Source organism: Salvelinus sp. IW2-2015, linkage group LG30, assembly GCF_002910315.2.
Source record: "Salvelinus sp. IW2-2015 linkage group LG30, ASM291031v2, whole genome shotgun sequence".
Taxonomy (NCBI): Eukaryota; Metazoa; Chordata; class Actinopteri; order Salmoniformes; family Salmonidae; genus Salvelinus; species Salvelinus sp. IW2-2015.
The window spans coordinates 6,462,673-6,474,432 of NC_036869.1; the positions used below are offsets into that span (position 1 = coordinate 6,462,673).

Sequence of the window (11,760 nt, forward strand, 5' to 3'; positions counted from 1 at the left end):
TTTCCGCTGGCTACCCCACCACCACTGATCTAGGATGAAACACCTGCATTTTGGAGCTTCCTTACTCAAGAAAGCAAAAAAGAGACCATGTTTGTATGTAGCTTTATTAACTTTTTTACATTGTTTGCAAACTGATATGTGACATGTATTAATGCCAAAATAACTATTAATAATAGTAATAATAGTAATAGTAGTAATAATAATAGTAATAATTATTATTTTGCTAAACAGGTGGGGCTCTGCCTTGTCTAAAAATCCAAACATGGTGGTGGAAAATTGTGTTTTATTAAGAAACAGTACTTTTACATATACAATCTATGGACAGTACACATATTTTTCAATTTTTTTTCTGACGGTTACCATTAAAGCTTGTTAAGGAGGTAAATGATGCCCTTGCAACCTGAATTGAGGATGCTTTATGTACGAGCCGGTCCACGGCGGACACGAGTGTATTCCCACAGATAGAACGATGAGAAAGATATTTCACCAGATGTATAAATGTGAAGCATCTGCTTGGCATCTCCACCAAATATGGTAGTGAGAGGAATCCCACTGGCTGTGGTGCCAGACCGATAAACAAGAGGCACAACGCGGAGTGGGAGGCCGGGAGTGGCCTGTGGGGAAAATGGCGACTCTGCTTGAATCCGAAAGTGCGGCAAGTGAAGTGTGTGATAATTAATGGAAAATAAGTTGTAGTAGAAGACAAGGACCGGTCCAATAATGCATTTCTTATTGGGCTGCGTTTTTTGGACAAGGAGATTCATTTGGGAAATCCATTTGTAATATCGAGGACTGTGAAGAAAGCAATGGGAAAGGTGGATTCAATCAAGGTGACTAGAAGCGGCCTTGTTTTGGTTAATTGTGTTGATGAAGAGCGGAAGAGGAGTGTACCTTAAGTGTACCTTAAATTCTAAATAAATCACGAACAGTGTCACCAGCAAAGCAACCCCACACCATCACACCTCCTCCTCCATGCTTCACGGTGGTAACTACACATGCAGAGATCATCCGTTCACCTACTCTCCGTCTCACAAAGACAAGGCAGTGGGAACCAAAAACCTCACATTTGGACTCATCAGACCAAAGGACAGATTTCCACCGGTCTAATGTCCATTGGTCGTGTTTCTTGGACCAAGCACGTCTCTTCTTATTGGCGTCCTTTAGTAGCAATTTGACCACGAAGGCCTGATTCACGCAGTCTCTTCTGAACAGTTGATGTTGAGATGTGTCTGTTACTTGAACTCTGTGAAGCATTTATTTGGGCTGCAATTTCTGAGGCTGGTACCTCTAATGAACTTATCCTCTGTAACTCTGGGTCTTTCTTTCCTTTGGCGGTCCTCATGAGAGCCAGTTTCATTATAGTGCTTGATGGTTTTTGTGACTGCACTTGAAGAAACGTTCAAAGTTCTTGAAATTTTCCGCATTGACTGACCTTCATGTCTTAAAGTAATGATGGACTGTCATTAAGCTTTGCTTATTTGAGCTGTTCTTGCCATTATATGGACTCAGCCTTTTACCAAATAGGGCTATCTTCTGTATACCACCCCTACCTTGTCACAACACAACTGATCAGCTCAAACGCATTAAGAAGGAAAGAAATTCCACAAATTAACTTTGAACAAGGCACACCTGTTAATTGAAATGCATTCCAGGTGACTACCTCATGAAGCTGGTTGAGAGAATGCCAAGAGTGTGCAAAGCTGTCATCAGGGCAAAGGGTGGCTACTTTGAAACATTTTTGATTACTACATGATTCCATATGTGTTATTTCATAGTTTTGATGTCTTCACTATTATTCTACAATGTAGAAAATAGTAAAAATAAATAAAACCCTTGAATGAGTAGGTGTGTCCAAACTTTTGACTGGTACTGTAGATGATGAGTATCTTAGTCAGAAAATCCCAGCAGTGGTCAGTGCACATCGCCTGACCTGTATGGTAAATGGAAGGAAGGAGAAAAGCCTGATGATGTTATTGTTGTTTGAGAAGACTCTACCTGAATATATAAAACTTGGATATGTGAGGTATGCGGTGAGAGAATTTGTGTCCAAAACATTACAGTGCGGAAATTGTAAAGGGTACGGTCACGTATCAAATGTTTGCAGACAGGAGAAGTATAATATTGAAGAATCTGTGAATGGAAAATGTTGAAACTGTGGTGGGGATCATACTCCAGACTTCCTTGTGTGCCCTGTTAGGGTGAAGGAGGTTGAGGTGTCAAAGATCAGGGCTGCGCAGAGGATCTCCTATGTGGAGGAGGTGAAGAGAGTCGAAGGGGAAAGAGGCAACACTGTTGAAGATATGGCGGTGAACGCATTGCAATCAGTTGCTAGTGTTTTAAGTCAATCGGGTGATCTGGATACACTCATTGTGAAGAAAGTGGATTTTTGTGGCATTTATAGCCACAGTGGTTAATTGTACAGCACAAGTGTCTAAGAAGTCAAATAAGCTGGATATCATTATATGTGCAACTGAGAAGTTGTTGGGGCTCCAAGACTTCACGGCAGAAACACTACAAGGACTTTTGTCGCTAGGAAATGTCCCGCCCACACAGGAGGCTTCTGAACCTGTGTTGGGACCTGATTCCGATTTTTTTTTTTACAGAAAAGCAGGTTCATTTTGTTTGGTTATTATTTAGAATTTTTTTGGTAGTTAGTGTGATCTTTTATTTTTACCCAAATGTTTTATGTTTGCGGACCGATCCTTATTACCCATCCGCACAGTTGGTGGCAGACTGAACATTTGATTGTTACGCCACTATACCATAGAAGTAGAAGAAGAAGATGAAGAAGCTGCTCACTGGCTGGCAGTGGAAGAAGATGGAACGAGATGGATTTTGGCCGAGATTCTCCACATTTTCTCATCGATTAAACATTTGATCTCAATATAATCTGTTATGAACAGAGTGGACTAAGTTTTTTAGACTTTACCCTTTGTAAAATAAAAATAAAAACGCGTTGTTTAGAACGAGTGCAAAAATAAAAACGCGTTGTTTAGAACGAGTGCAAAGACGAATTGAGTTATTCAGGGTTTATTAATTTGTTTGAGACGATTGTAAGAATTAATTGTAATCAATCTGCCTTTGTTGTCGTTATTCTGTCAAGGAAATAATGGCGAATGCTGTCACCAAAAACCCACTTCCGATGTGTCAGAACGGGGAAAGTAGGCGTTTCAAGATGTGGTATTTTCTGTTTGTGGTAGTAGGGAGATAACCATAGTAACGGATACAGGCGCACATAGGTAGGTCTGAGGCCAACACAGAAGTAGGTGTTTTTGTGAGAGGCATCGACTATAGTTATTTTCTTCCATGTATTTGTAATGTTTGTTATGTCAACTAACTGAACATTTTCAGTTGTACACGCGGAACTCTCTAAAGCAGGTATTTTTTTTGCACAAACGCGTTTGCAATGCTTGCATCGGAGGCTGCAATGACTAAAAGTTATTTGACAACTTCAACTGGATCGAAAGCCAAAGTGCATCGAAGAAAACCTGCGATCCCAGTTATCAAACATATAGCAAAAGACAATGATCAAGAGAAACAGGAAGTAAGTTATTTATATTTTTCTACTTTGACATGTTTTAAACTACTTTGTCATGCATTTCAAATAAAGGTTAACTTTGTCTTATGAATCTGGATTCATGTGAATTTATCAAATGCATTCATGTGTTTTTTCAGGTTCTCACCAAACCTATTGAACTCAGTCGTGTGATACATTTTCTTGAGGATCCTTTAGCAGTAAGTGATAAATATTTGTCAACAAAATCATTAAACTATTACTAGGTTAGTAACAAAATCATAAACTAAGTTATTCATTCAATGGAAATGCCAAATGTTAATCAAACATTTTTATCTCTGCTTCAGGCTACTTTGAAAGAGAGACAGATTTTTGCTTTGAAGAAAGTAGTGAAGAGATGTCAAAAAGGCTTTGTATCCTTCTTACCTGACTTTTTCTTGATTTCATTGGGCTGATTGATTATTTTCTTGTTCAGAACTAATTGTGCCAGGGTGTAAACTCTTCTGACTCATATCCCCTAATGATGTTTTGGAAATAGATAAGCCTATGTTGTTAGGCAGTGTCATGTCCTCCGAGTACCAAATGTAGACACATTGAATTCCCTAGGTCCCAATTACCAGCTAATTATTTTTGGGTTCAGCATTTTTATTGCCCAGAAATAATTATAGTTATGAGATATTGTAGGTCTCCATGGGGTATTTTTAGACACCATTATTTCCATAGTTAGGCTACTTCTTCACGTGCTTATTTGTCCTTAAAATAAATTTTTCAAGCTTTTGAAAGAGCTGGCTGATGTTTTTAAGATTTTATATATCTGTGCTGAGAAGTCCAAAGATCACCCTGAATATACTTCAGTGCTATGTGACTTACTGAAGATTTGTAGGTAAGTTGTTGCTTGTTCAATCAGTTGTTCTTGCTTATTCAAACCAAATACAAGCTTACAGACTATAACTTGTATTACTTAGGCTTCCTTTTCTAAAGGAAAAGACCTCTGATGAAGTGACCTACGCACAGACTGTCAAAGAATCACTCTCTCAGATGGGTACGTAACGCATGCAGTACTGCTGTGGTCATACAAGCATCTGGTCATCCAAAAGTGATACCAATTTATTTAATGTTTGCAGGGTTCCTGATGAGGGTGCCAAACGCTGAAGTGAGGAACCAAATCTGCCACTCTATTATATCCGTGTACAGCTCTGTGACATCAAAACACAGTGTGGATGGTATGGACAGTCTTTCAAAGCCTGCAGCTGCCTCAAAGCCAGCTGTTCCCTCTCACAGATTCTCTAAACATTCATTGAGTGAGCCATTTTAAATGATATTGATGTTGTGTTTGTTGTAAGACATTCACCTGTCTGAAATGGTGTACCACTTCACAGAAATATGCTTATTATCTTCTGTTGTAATATCCTATTTTCTATAGGACTCTACCCTACCAGCCTAGGCTACAGGGTGCAGCTGTTGGAGCAGAGTGGGCTGGCTGAGACTCTGGTCCTGTCCATGGCCCTCCTGGAGAACCAGCCTGCAGTCAAGCTCCAGGTCCTACAGACTCTTCAGATGCTCTCCAGCTCCTCTGGTAAATAACAATTCAAACATGAATTGCTATAAAGGACTGGTGAATTAGTTTCTGTATGAATTAGTTTCTGTATGTTTCCCAACTGGCATAGTCTCGGAAATCCCAGACCTAGAGAAAGTCAGAATATTGGCAGTGTGGGACCCTAATTCCCTTTATAGTGCACTACTTTGGATTAGAGCTCTTCATCCTTCATCAGAGAAAGTAGCTCTTGAGATAATGTAGCTCTTTAAAGAAGGACCAATCATAGCAGTAACTTACAGTTTATCTCTGCCAATGTCAAGGAGTCTGTCTCTATTTATTCCACCTCCTACAGTCACGTGTATGTTTTGTACACAGATGTGAACTGTAGCCTAATATTAAAGGCACAGGGGGCAGAGCAGATCTGTTTCCATATGAATGAGCCAGACCCATCAGGGCAAGTCCTGTTCCGCTCCTCGGAGATCCTATGGAACTTGCTGGAGAGAGGTTGCAAAGAGGAGGTTACAGCTCAACTCAGCAACATGGACTGTATTATGTATGTGACTTTTACCTACATTTTTTAAGAGCTCATTCACATTCTGCATGAGTGAGTGCAATAAACAGTACTCACATTGAAGAAGTGTTTACAACCATTACAAATTAACTGTGTAATATGTGAAGGGAAATTAAGTACTAATGATTATTATTGTCTCAAACATAGGGCTCTGAAAGAGGCATTTTTGCACCAGCTGCTGAATGGCTTTCGACATTATGACTTCCAACTCAGGAATGATCTACTGGTGATCACAACTCTCATAGCTGAAAACCCCAAATCTCCACTCATTGTAAGCAAATTGTATTACTAAATCAAAGCAGGAAGTAAATCACAGGAATGTCATCAATTGTCAATAATCATACCACACTTCAAGCATCACATGTTATTGATATTTGTTTGTCTCCTCATCAGTGGTTGTCCTCATTTACAGGAGAGTTTATTTGCCAAGCAGCTCATTCTTTTTGTTACTTTTCCAGAACGTAAGCCTCTTTTTTCCTCATATATATAAATGATGATGTGTTTGTAAGTAGTGATAATTATTAATGCATTATAAAGTAAATCTGTTACATGTTATCTTCCAAATGGAGTTGAATGGTCATGAACTATTTTGATATTATTTTTCTTTGTATCCAAGTCAAGAGTCACAACCCGTTGGTGCGCAACCTCAAGCTATCCTATAACAATGAAGATTTTGAGATGAAAAGGTTGCTACTAAATCTGGTTGTTGTCATGTCAAAAGACTTATCTGCTCTGCAGGTGAATGAGTATTTTACTTCCGTAATGTGAACGATTGATTAGCTGCATTATTTAACGTTAGTGTGCCATTGATAGTCTGAAAAACATTCCAGAGTACATACAAATTATTAATACTTTCTGACGCGTTATAAACTGTAACTTCATACATGATGTTTGTGTCTACCAGCTGTTCAAAGAGGGCCATGTTGTCCTGGCCCTGCTCCACCTAGTGAAGCCCACTGCTGCTCCTCCTGAAGGCCAGTCAGGGCCACGCAACTGGACCCCTGTCCAGCAGGAGGAGCTGCAGCTGCAGGCTCTGGCCACTCTGGCCACCGTGGCTCCACTGATGCTGGATGACTACATGACCTGCCAGGGAAACACCTGCCTTCTGCTGCTGCTGGAGTGGTGCACTGAGCGAGGTGAGGAGAGGGGACACACTGGGAACTTACCACGAACTTGGACAGGAGTTGAACAGAAGTAGTGGTGTGTAGACAACTTTAGTTGCAGATGGACTTCTCCAAAGCAATGTTCTTAATTTCATATATTGGCTTGTATGGTGGGAGTAATTCAGAGACTGGTACCTCACACATTTGTTTGGCCACTTATGATGACTTAGCTATGAATTTAATGGAACTTGAAATTGGTGTCTTGGTTTGATCTGCAACTATTGTTTGTATCACATCATTGTTTATGCCCAACAGATGCCTACTTTGGACAGGGCCATAGTTTCCATGGCACTGGAGGGAGGGGCAGTAAGAAGGCTCAGATGCGTTACTGTGTGAGGCTGCTGAGATCCATGGCGTCCCTAGGCAACGAAGCAATCAACCAGGACCTCTTTGATCAAGGAGCCATCAGCCAGCTGCTTGGTAATGACAGGCGGTACCTCTCCTTTTGGAATATTACAGCTATTATGGATATTTAGATTTTGATTCCAAATGCAAGCTTCACAAAGTATCTGTGTTTTTCCATAATGTTGAGCACAACTTTCCCAGTGATCATTATGCAGATGGAGGGGAGTCCTGAGGAGGAGGACGTTATTACCTTGGAGATCAAGGCTGACATTCAGCTGATCCTGTCAGCACTCTGCGAGAACAATCCACACAGAAAGGTAAAACTAAGATCAAGAACCTTGATTACAGCGGGGACTGTGAAGAGACACACAGAAAGGTACACACACACGCATACGTGCACAAGCGCTAGCACACGCACTCTACACACACATACATTGTAATATTGTTGTATGGTGGTATTATACATTTTGTATTATAGATATGTAGTGGTGTAATATTGTTATATGATATACTGTTTGATCTTTTGTTTTATATGTAATGTAAGTGCCTTAGTGTGTTTGGACACCAGGAAGAATACCTGCTGCCTTGGCAGCAGGTAAAGGAGAACCCTAATATATACAAATACAACATCTTCAAAGAGGATATTGGAGAATGATGTGTTACCCTCATAACAGCAGTTAAAAAGCCTCAATGCGCTATGATGTTTTCGCTTTCATTGAATTTAAATGGAGACTAAAATGGGTATAACTCCACGCTACTATATGCCTCAGGAATTGTTTGGATCGGAGGGAGTTGAGATGACGGTGCATTTCCTCAAGATGAGCACTGAGAAGTTCTACAGTGGCCTGGGACACAACAAACTCATCCTCTCCACCGTGGATTGCGTCTGGTTAGTTCACTTACAAATACATCAGTTTACTTCTTCCATCTGCGACTCTTGTACTGTATGTTCTCATTTGTGGGCTATTGTTTTACTGTAGGTCCTGTATCGTTGGATGCTACACCACAGAAGATGTGTTTTTGGAAAAAGAAGGCATTTTCCTTCTGCTTGACTTGCTTCATGTAAGTACACTATTTGGTGTGGCATCCTTAGGTGTAGCTCAAGCAGGACTTTTTCTGCTGCACCATGTTGAATTTCTGAACCCATCTTACCTGCAGTCGAGCCCTAGGAACATGCAGAATGTGGTCCTTGGAACCCTGCTGGAGCTGTGTGACAACCCCAAGACGATGTCTCACATCCTGGCCTGGCGAGGGCAGAAGAGCCTGACCACCCCGGGGCTACTCTTACAGCTCTGGAGGCAGGAAGAGGCAGAGCTGGGGGTGAGCAGAGACCTCTATGGAAGGATCTCAGGTGGGTCCATGGTATCACTCAAATTAAGTGGGATTACTGCTGTTAACAATCACACAATGACAGTGAAATGCTATGCAGTGAGGTCAATACTATTTGACTAATACAGTAAATGTTGCCTCTGTTTCTGTCTGTTTCATAATGGAGTTACAGTAACATCCTACTACTAAAACTATAACTTTTTTTCTATTTTATGGCTAGATCCCAAGAAGCCTATTCTGTGTTATTACCAAGAGGAGGAGGATTCCCAGGTATCACTGCCTGCTAACAGGCCTAGTGCTGCAGTGATGGATGTGTCTGAGAACCTTCGCTTCAAGATCTACTCTGTCTTCTGTAAACTTGGTAAAGGACAATTGACTACTATTTTCAAGGGACGGATTAAATCAAATCAAACTTTATTTGTCACATGTTGCCGAATACAACATGTGTAGACCTTACCGTGAAATACTTACTTAAAAGCCCTTAACCAACAGTGCAGTTCAAGAAGAGTTAAGAAAATATTTGCCAAATAAACGAAAGTAAAAAATAATAAAAAGTAACACAATAAAATAACAATAATGAGGCTATATACAGGGGGTACCGAGTCAGTATGCGGGGGTACAGGTTAGTCGAGGTAATTTGTACATGTAGGTAGGGGTGAAGTAACTGTGCATAGATAATAAATAGTGAGTAGCAGCAGTGTACAAAACAAATGGAGGGGGGGGGTGTCAATGTAAATAGTCCGGTGGCCATTTGATTAATTGTTCAGCAGTCTAATGGCTTGGGGGTAGATGCTGTTAAGGAGCCTTTTGGTCTTAGACTTGGCACTCCAGTACCACTTGCCGTGCGGTAGCAGAAAAAATAGTCTATGACTTGGGGGACTGGAGACTCTGACAATTTTTTGGGCTTTTCTCTGACACCGCCTAGTATATAGGTCCTGGATGGCAGGAAGCTTGGCACCAGTGATGTACTGGGCCGTACGCACTACCCTCTGTAGCACCTTACGGGCCGATGCCGAGCAGTTGCCATACCAACACCCTGAAATGTCGAAATTATCACAAATGTATGCTTTACAGTAATGTGTGTTTGTGAGTTGTTTCCTTGGGTAAAATAATGCTTCTGATTCCAGGTTTTGAAGCCCTGCCTGGATTGTCAACGGAAGATTATATCACCCTAAGCATTGTCACCAGATATCTGGACTTTAAGGTGAACATTTGTGTCCTCTCTTAGCCTATCCTAGAATGTACATTTATAACAGGTCAGTCACACACAAATAAGCTTGATATGATATCCGTATCAGTCAGAACAGTGTCAAACTGACAAAGACAAGAAGAAGGGGAAAAAAACATGTCAAATCATGACGAAAAAACGTTTTTTTTTAACGGTAAGCTATCTCAATAGGTTGGCGAGGTGTGGGATGAGATCTCCAAAGAGTTGAGCCTGGAGGGAGTGAGACCAGTCACCCCTGACGAAGAGGCCCTGGATACCATTGCTAAGATGACAGAGGACACAGCCAGGAGAGTCATCACACAGCAGAGCAGCATGCTGGAGCAACGGGACAAGGAGGACGTCAGTGAGGAGAAACGCATGTATACAGAGGTGTGTGCGTGTGTGTGCGCGTGTGTGTGCGTGTGTGTGTGCGTGTGTGCACCCGTGACATTATAACAGCTGGGGTCAAATGGCCCCAATGTGTGTAAGGGCTCTAAAATAATTAAGGTCTGACTAAGTTATTCTGTTTATTTCTTAATTTCACAGATAAGTTCCAACTGGAAACAGCAGGAGCTTACAGCCCAGTCTTGGGAGCATTTTGTGGCAAAGACATCAAACTACAAGATTTTAAAGGTTATCCTATGTCCGCCTCTAGCAATTAATCTTTCTTTGAAAGTGCTATTTGTAGAGAAGACTTTGTGATTGATTACTTTATCAAGTTCTATTTCAGGAGACAAAAGAGCATCAGGAGAGATCTATTGACTCATCCAGACCTAAACCAAAGCATAAGGAAGCTATATTCCATCCTACACAGATTCATGGCTTACAAATTACAGTAAGTCATTGTGATGCAGATATTGTACTGTACTATATTGATAATTATAAACTGGGTGCTTCAAGCCCTGAATGCTGATTGGCTAAAAGCTGTGGTATATCAAGGGTATACCACTGGTATGACAAAACGTTTTTATTTTTACTGCTCTAATTACATTGGTAACCCGTTTATAATAGCAATAAAGCACCTCGGGGGTTTGTGGTATATTGCCAATATACCACGGCCTACGACACTCCGCATTGCATCTTGCCTTAAGAACAGCCCTTAGCCGTGCTATATTGGACATATACCATGCACCCCTGTTTCCATGCTTGTTCTGTTGCTCTGATTTCCCCACTGCCTTAAAACAATTATGTGTGTGTGTGTGTGTGTGTGTGTGTGTGTGTGTGTGTGTGTGTGTGTGTGTGTGTGTGTGTGTGTGTGTTTCAGAAATTCTGTGGGCGGGTGATGACTGTAGAGAGCACTCCAGCCCACCTGACAGGAGGGCCCCTGGCCAATACAGAGCTGGCCCTGGAGAGGGTGCCCATCCAGGGTGGAGCCCTGAGGAAACTCCCCACTGCCACTGAGGACACAGAGTATTTCAACACAGTTTCAGTCAAATAAATACCCCACCTCCTCTTATAGCTTTGCTCAGTGTTTGTTCACTATTTACTACAGGTCTCCATGTACAATTTCGTGTGTTAGCTTGAGAGTGAACATACAGACAGGAATTCATCAATCCAGCATGAACAATCAAAATTAGACTACTAGTATCTACTAGGAACAGATATTATTGGATGGATTAAACAGATTTGAAATGATTAAAATTGTGCTGTAACTGAATTTTGTCATTGTGCCGATTTTTTTTTGTGTGTGTGGAATTTATCAATATTTAAATATTGATGTAGCAATCGACAGAATTCACAATCATTTGTGAGGACATCGCCTCATTTTGACCTTCAGTGCACAAGGTGTTTCATTTGTGATGTCAGAGATACATTTTATGATGAAGATTCTACTTGGTGCTCACATGTTGATGGTCGTGATGGTATAAACTATTGTGTGATGCGATTAGCAGTTTACATCAAGACCAGTATGTTACCAGCATCTGCTTTTGGCAATAATGTTTCAATTTACTGATGTGCAGACTGACGGATGAATTCATTTAGGAGGCCACAATCAGCTTTCTGTAGTCTACCCCCCCCCCCCGAATTGACTGCCTTTTGTGGCCAAACTGAACATGACTACACATGTTTGTATTCTGCAGACTATAGACAAAG

At 41.0% G+C, this 11,760-nt stretch overlaps 1 protein-coding gene across 5 annotated transcripts; it reads left to right on the plus strand.

Annotated features, from left to right (window-relative positions):
• Window positions 1-3,043: 3,043 nt before the first annotated feature.
• LOC111955240 (cilia- and flagella-associated protein 69) lies at window positions 3,044-11,323 on the plus strand. 5 transcript variants are annotated; one of them, XM_023975407.2, is made up of 23 exons: window positions 3,044-3,544; window positions 3,676-3,735; window positions 3,862-3,927; window positions 4,288-4,397; window positions 4,480-4,556; window positions 4,639-4,815; window positions 4,938-5,090; window positions 5,427-5,604; window positions 5,770-5,893; window positions 6,035-6,083; window positions 6,239-6,360; window positions 6,527-6,758; window positions 7,041-7,205; window positions 7,332-7,447; window positions 7,901-8,019; window positions 8,111-8,192; window positions 8,289-8,481; window positions 8,680-8,820; window positions 9,587-9,663; window positions 9,859-10,056; window positions 10,213-10,299; window positions 10,386-10,501; window positions 10,931-11,323. In XM_023975407.2, exons 1-23 carry the CDS (start codon window positions 3,407-3,409, stop codon window positions 10,947-10,949), a joined length of 2,799 nt encoding a protein of 932 aa, XP_023831175.1. In that variant the 5' UTR covers window positions 3,044-3,406; the 3' UTR covers window positions 10,950-11,323. The 5 variants fall into 5 exon arrangements, with proteins under 5 accessions (XP_023831175.1, XP_023831172.1, XP_023831173.1 ...); XM_023975404.2 differs by having other exon boundaries at window positions 10,397-10,501; XM_023975405.2 differs by having other exon boundaries at window positions 4,639-4,737; window positions 10,397-10,501.
• The last annotated feature ends 437 nt before the right edge of the window (window positions 11,324-11,760 follow it).

Bases quoted from the DNA above. Each gene is read 5' to 3' on its own strand.
- LOC111955240 (XM_023975404.2), top strand. From the start codon at position 3,407: ATGCTTGCATCGGAGGCTGCAATGACTAAAAGTTATTTGACAACTTCA. The intron at 6,084-6,238 runs GTAAGCCTCTTT...TTTGTATCCAAG, and splicing joins TTTTGTTACTTTTCCAGAAC to TCAAGAGTCACAACCCGTTG. The intron at 10,502-10,930 runs GTAAGTCATTGT...TGTGTGTTTCAG, and splicing joins TTCATGGCTTACAAATTACA to AAATTCTGTGGGCGGGTGAT.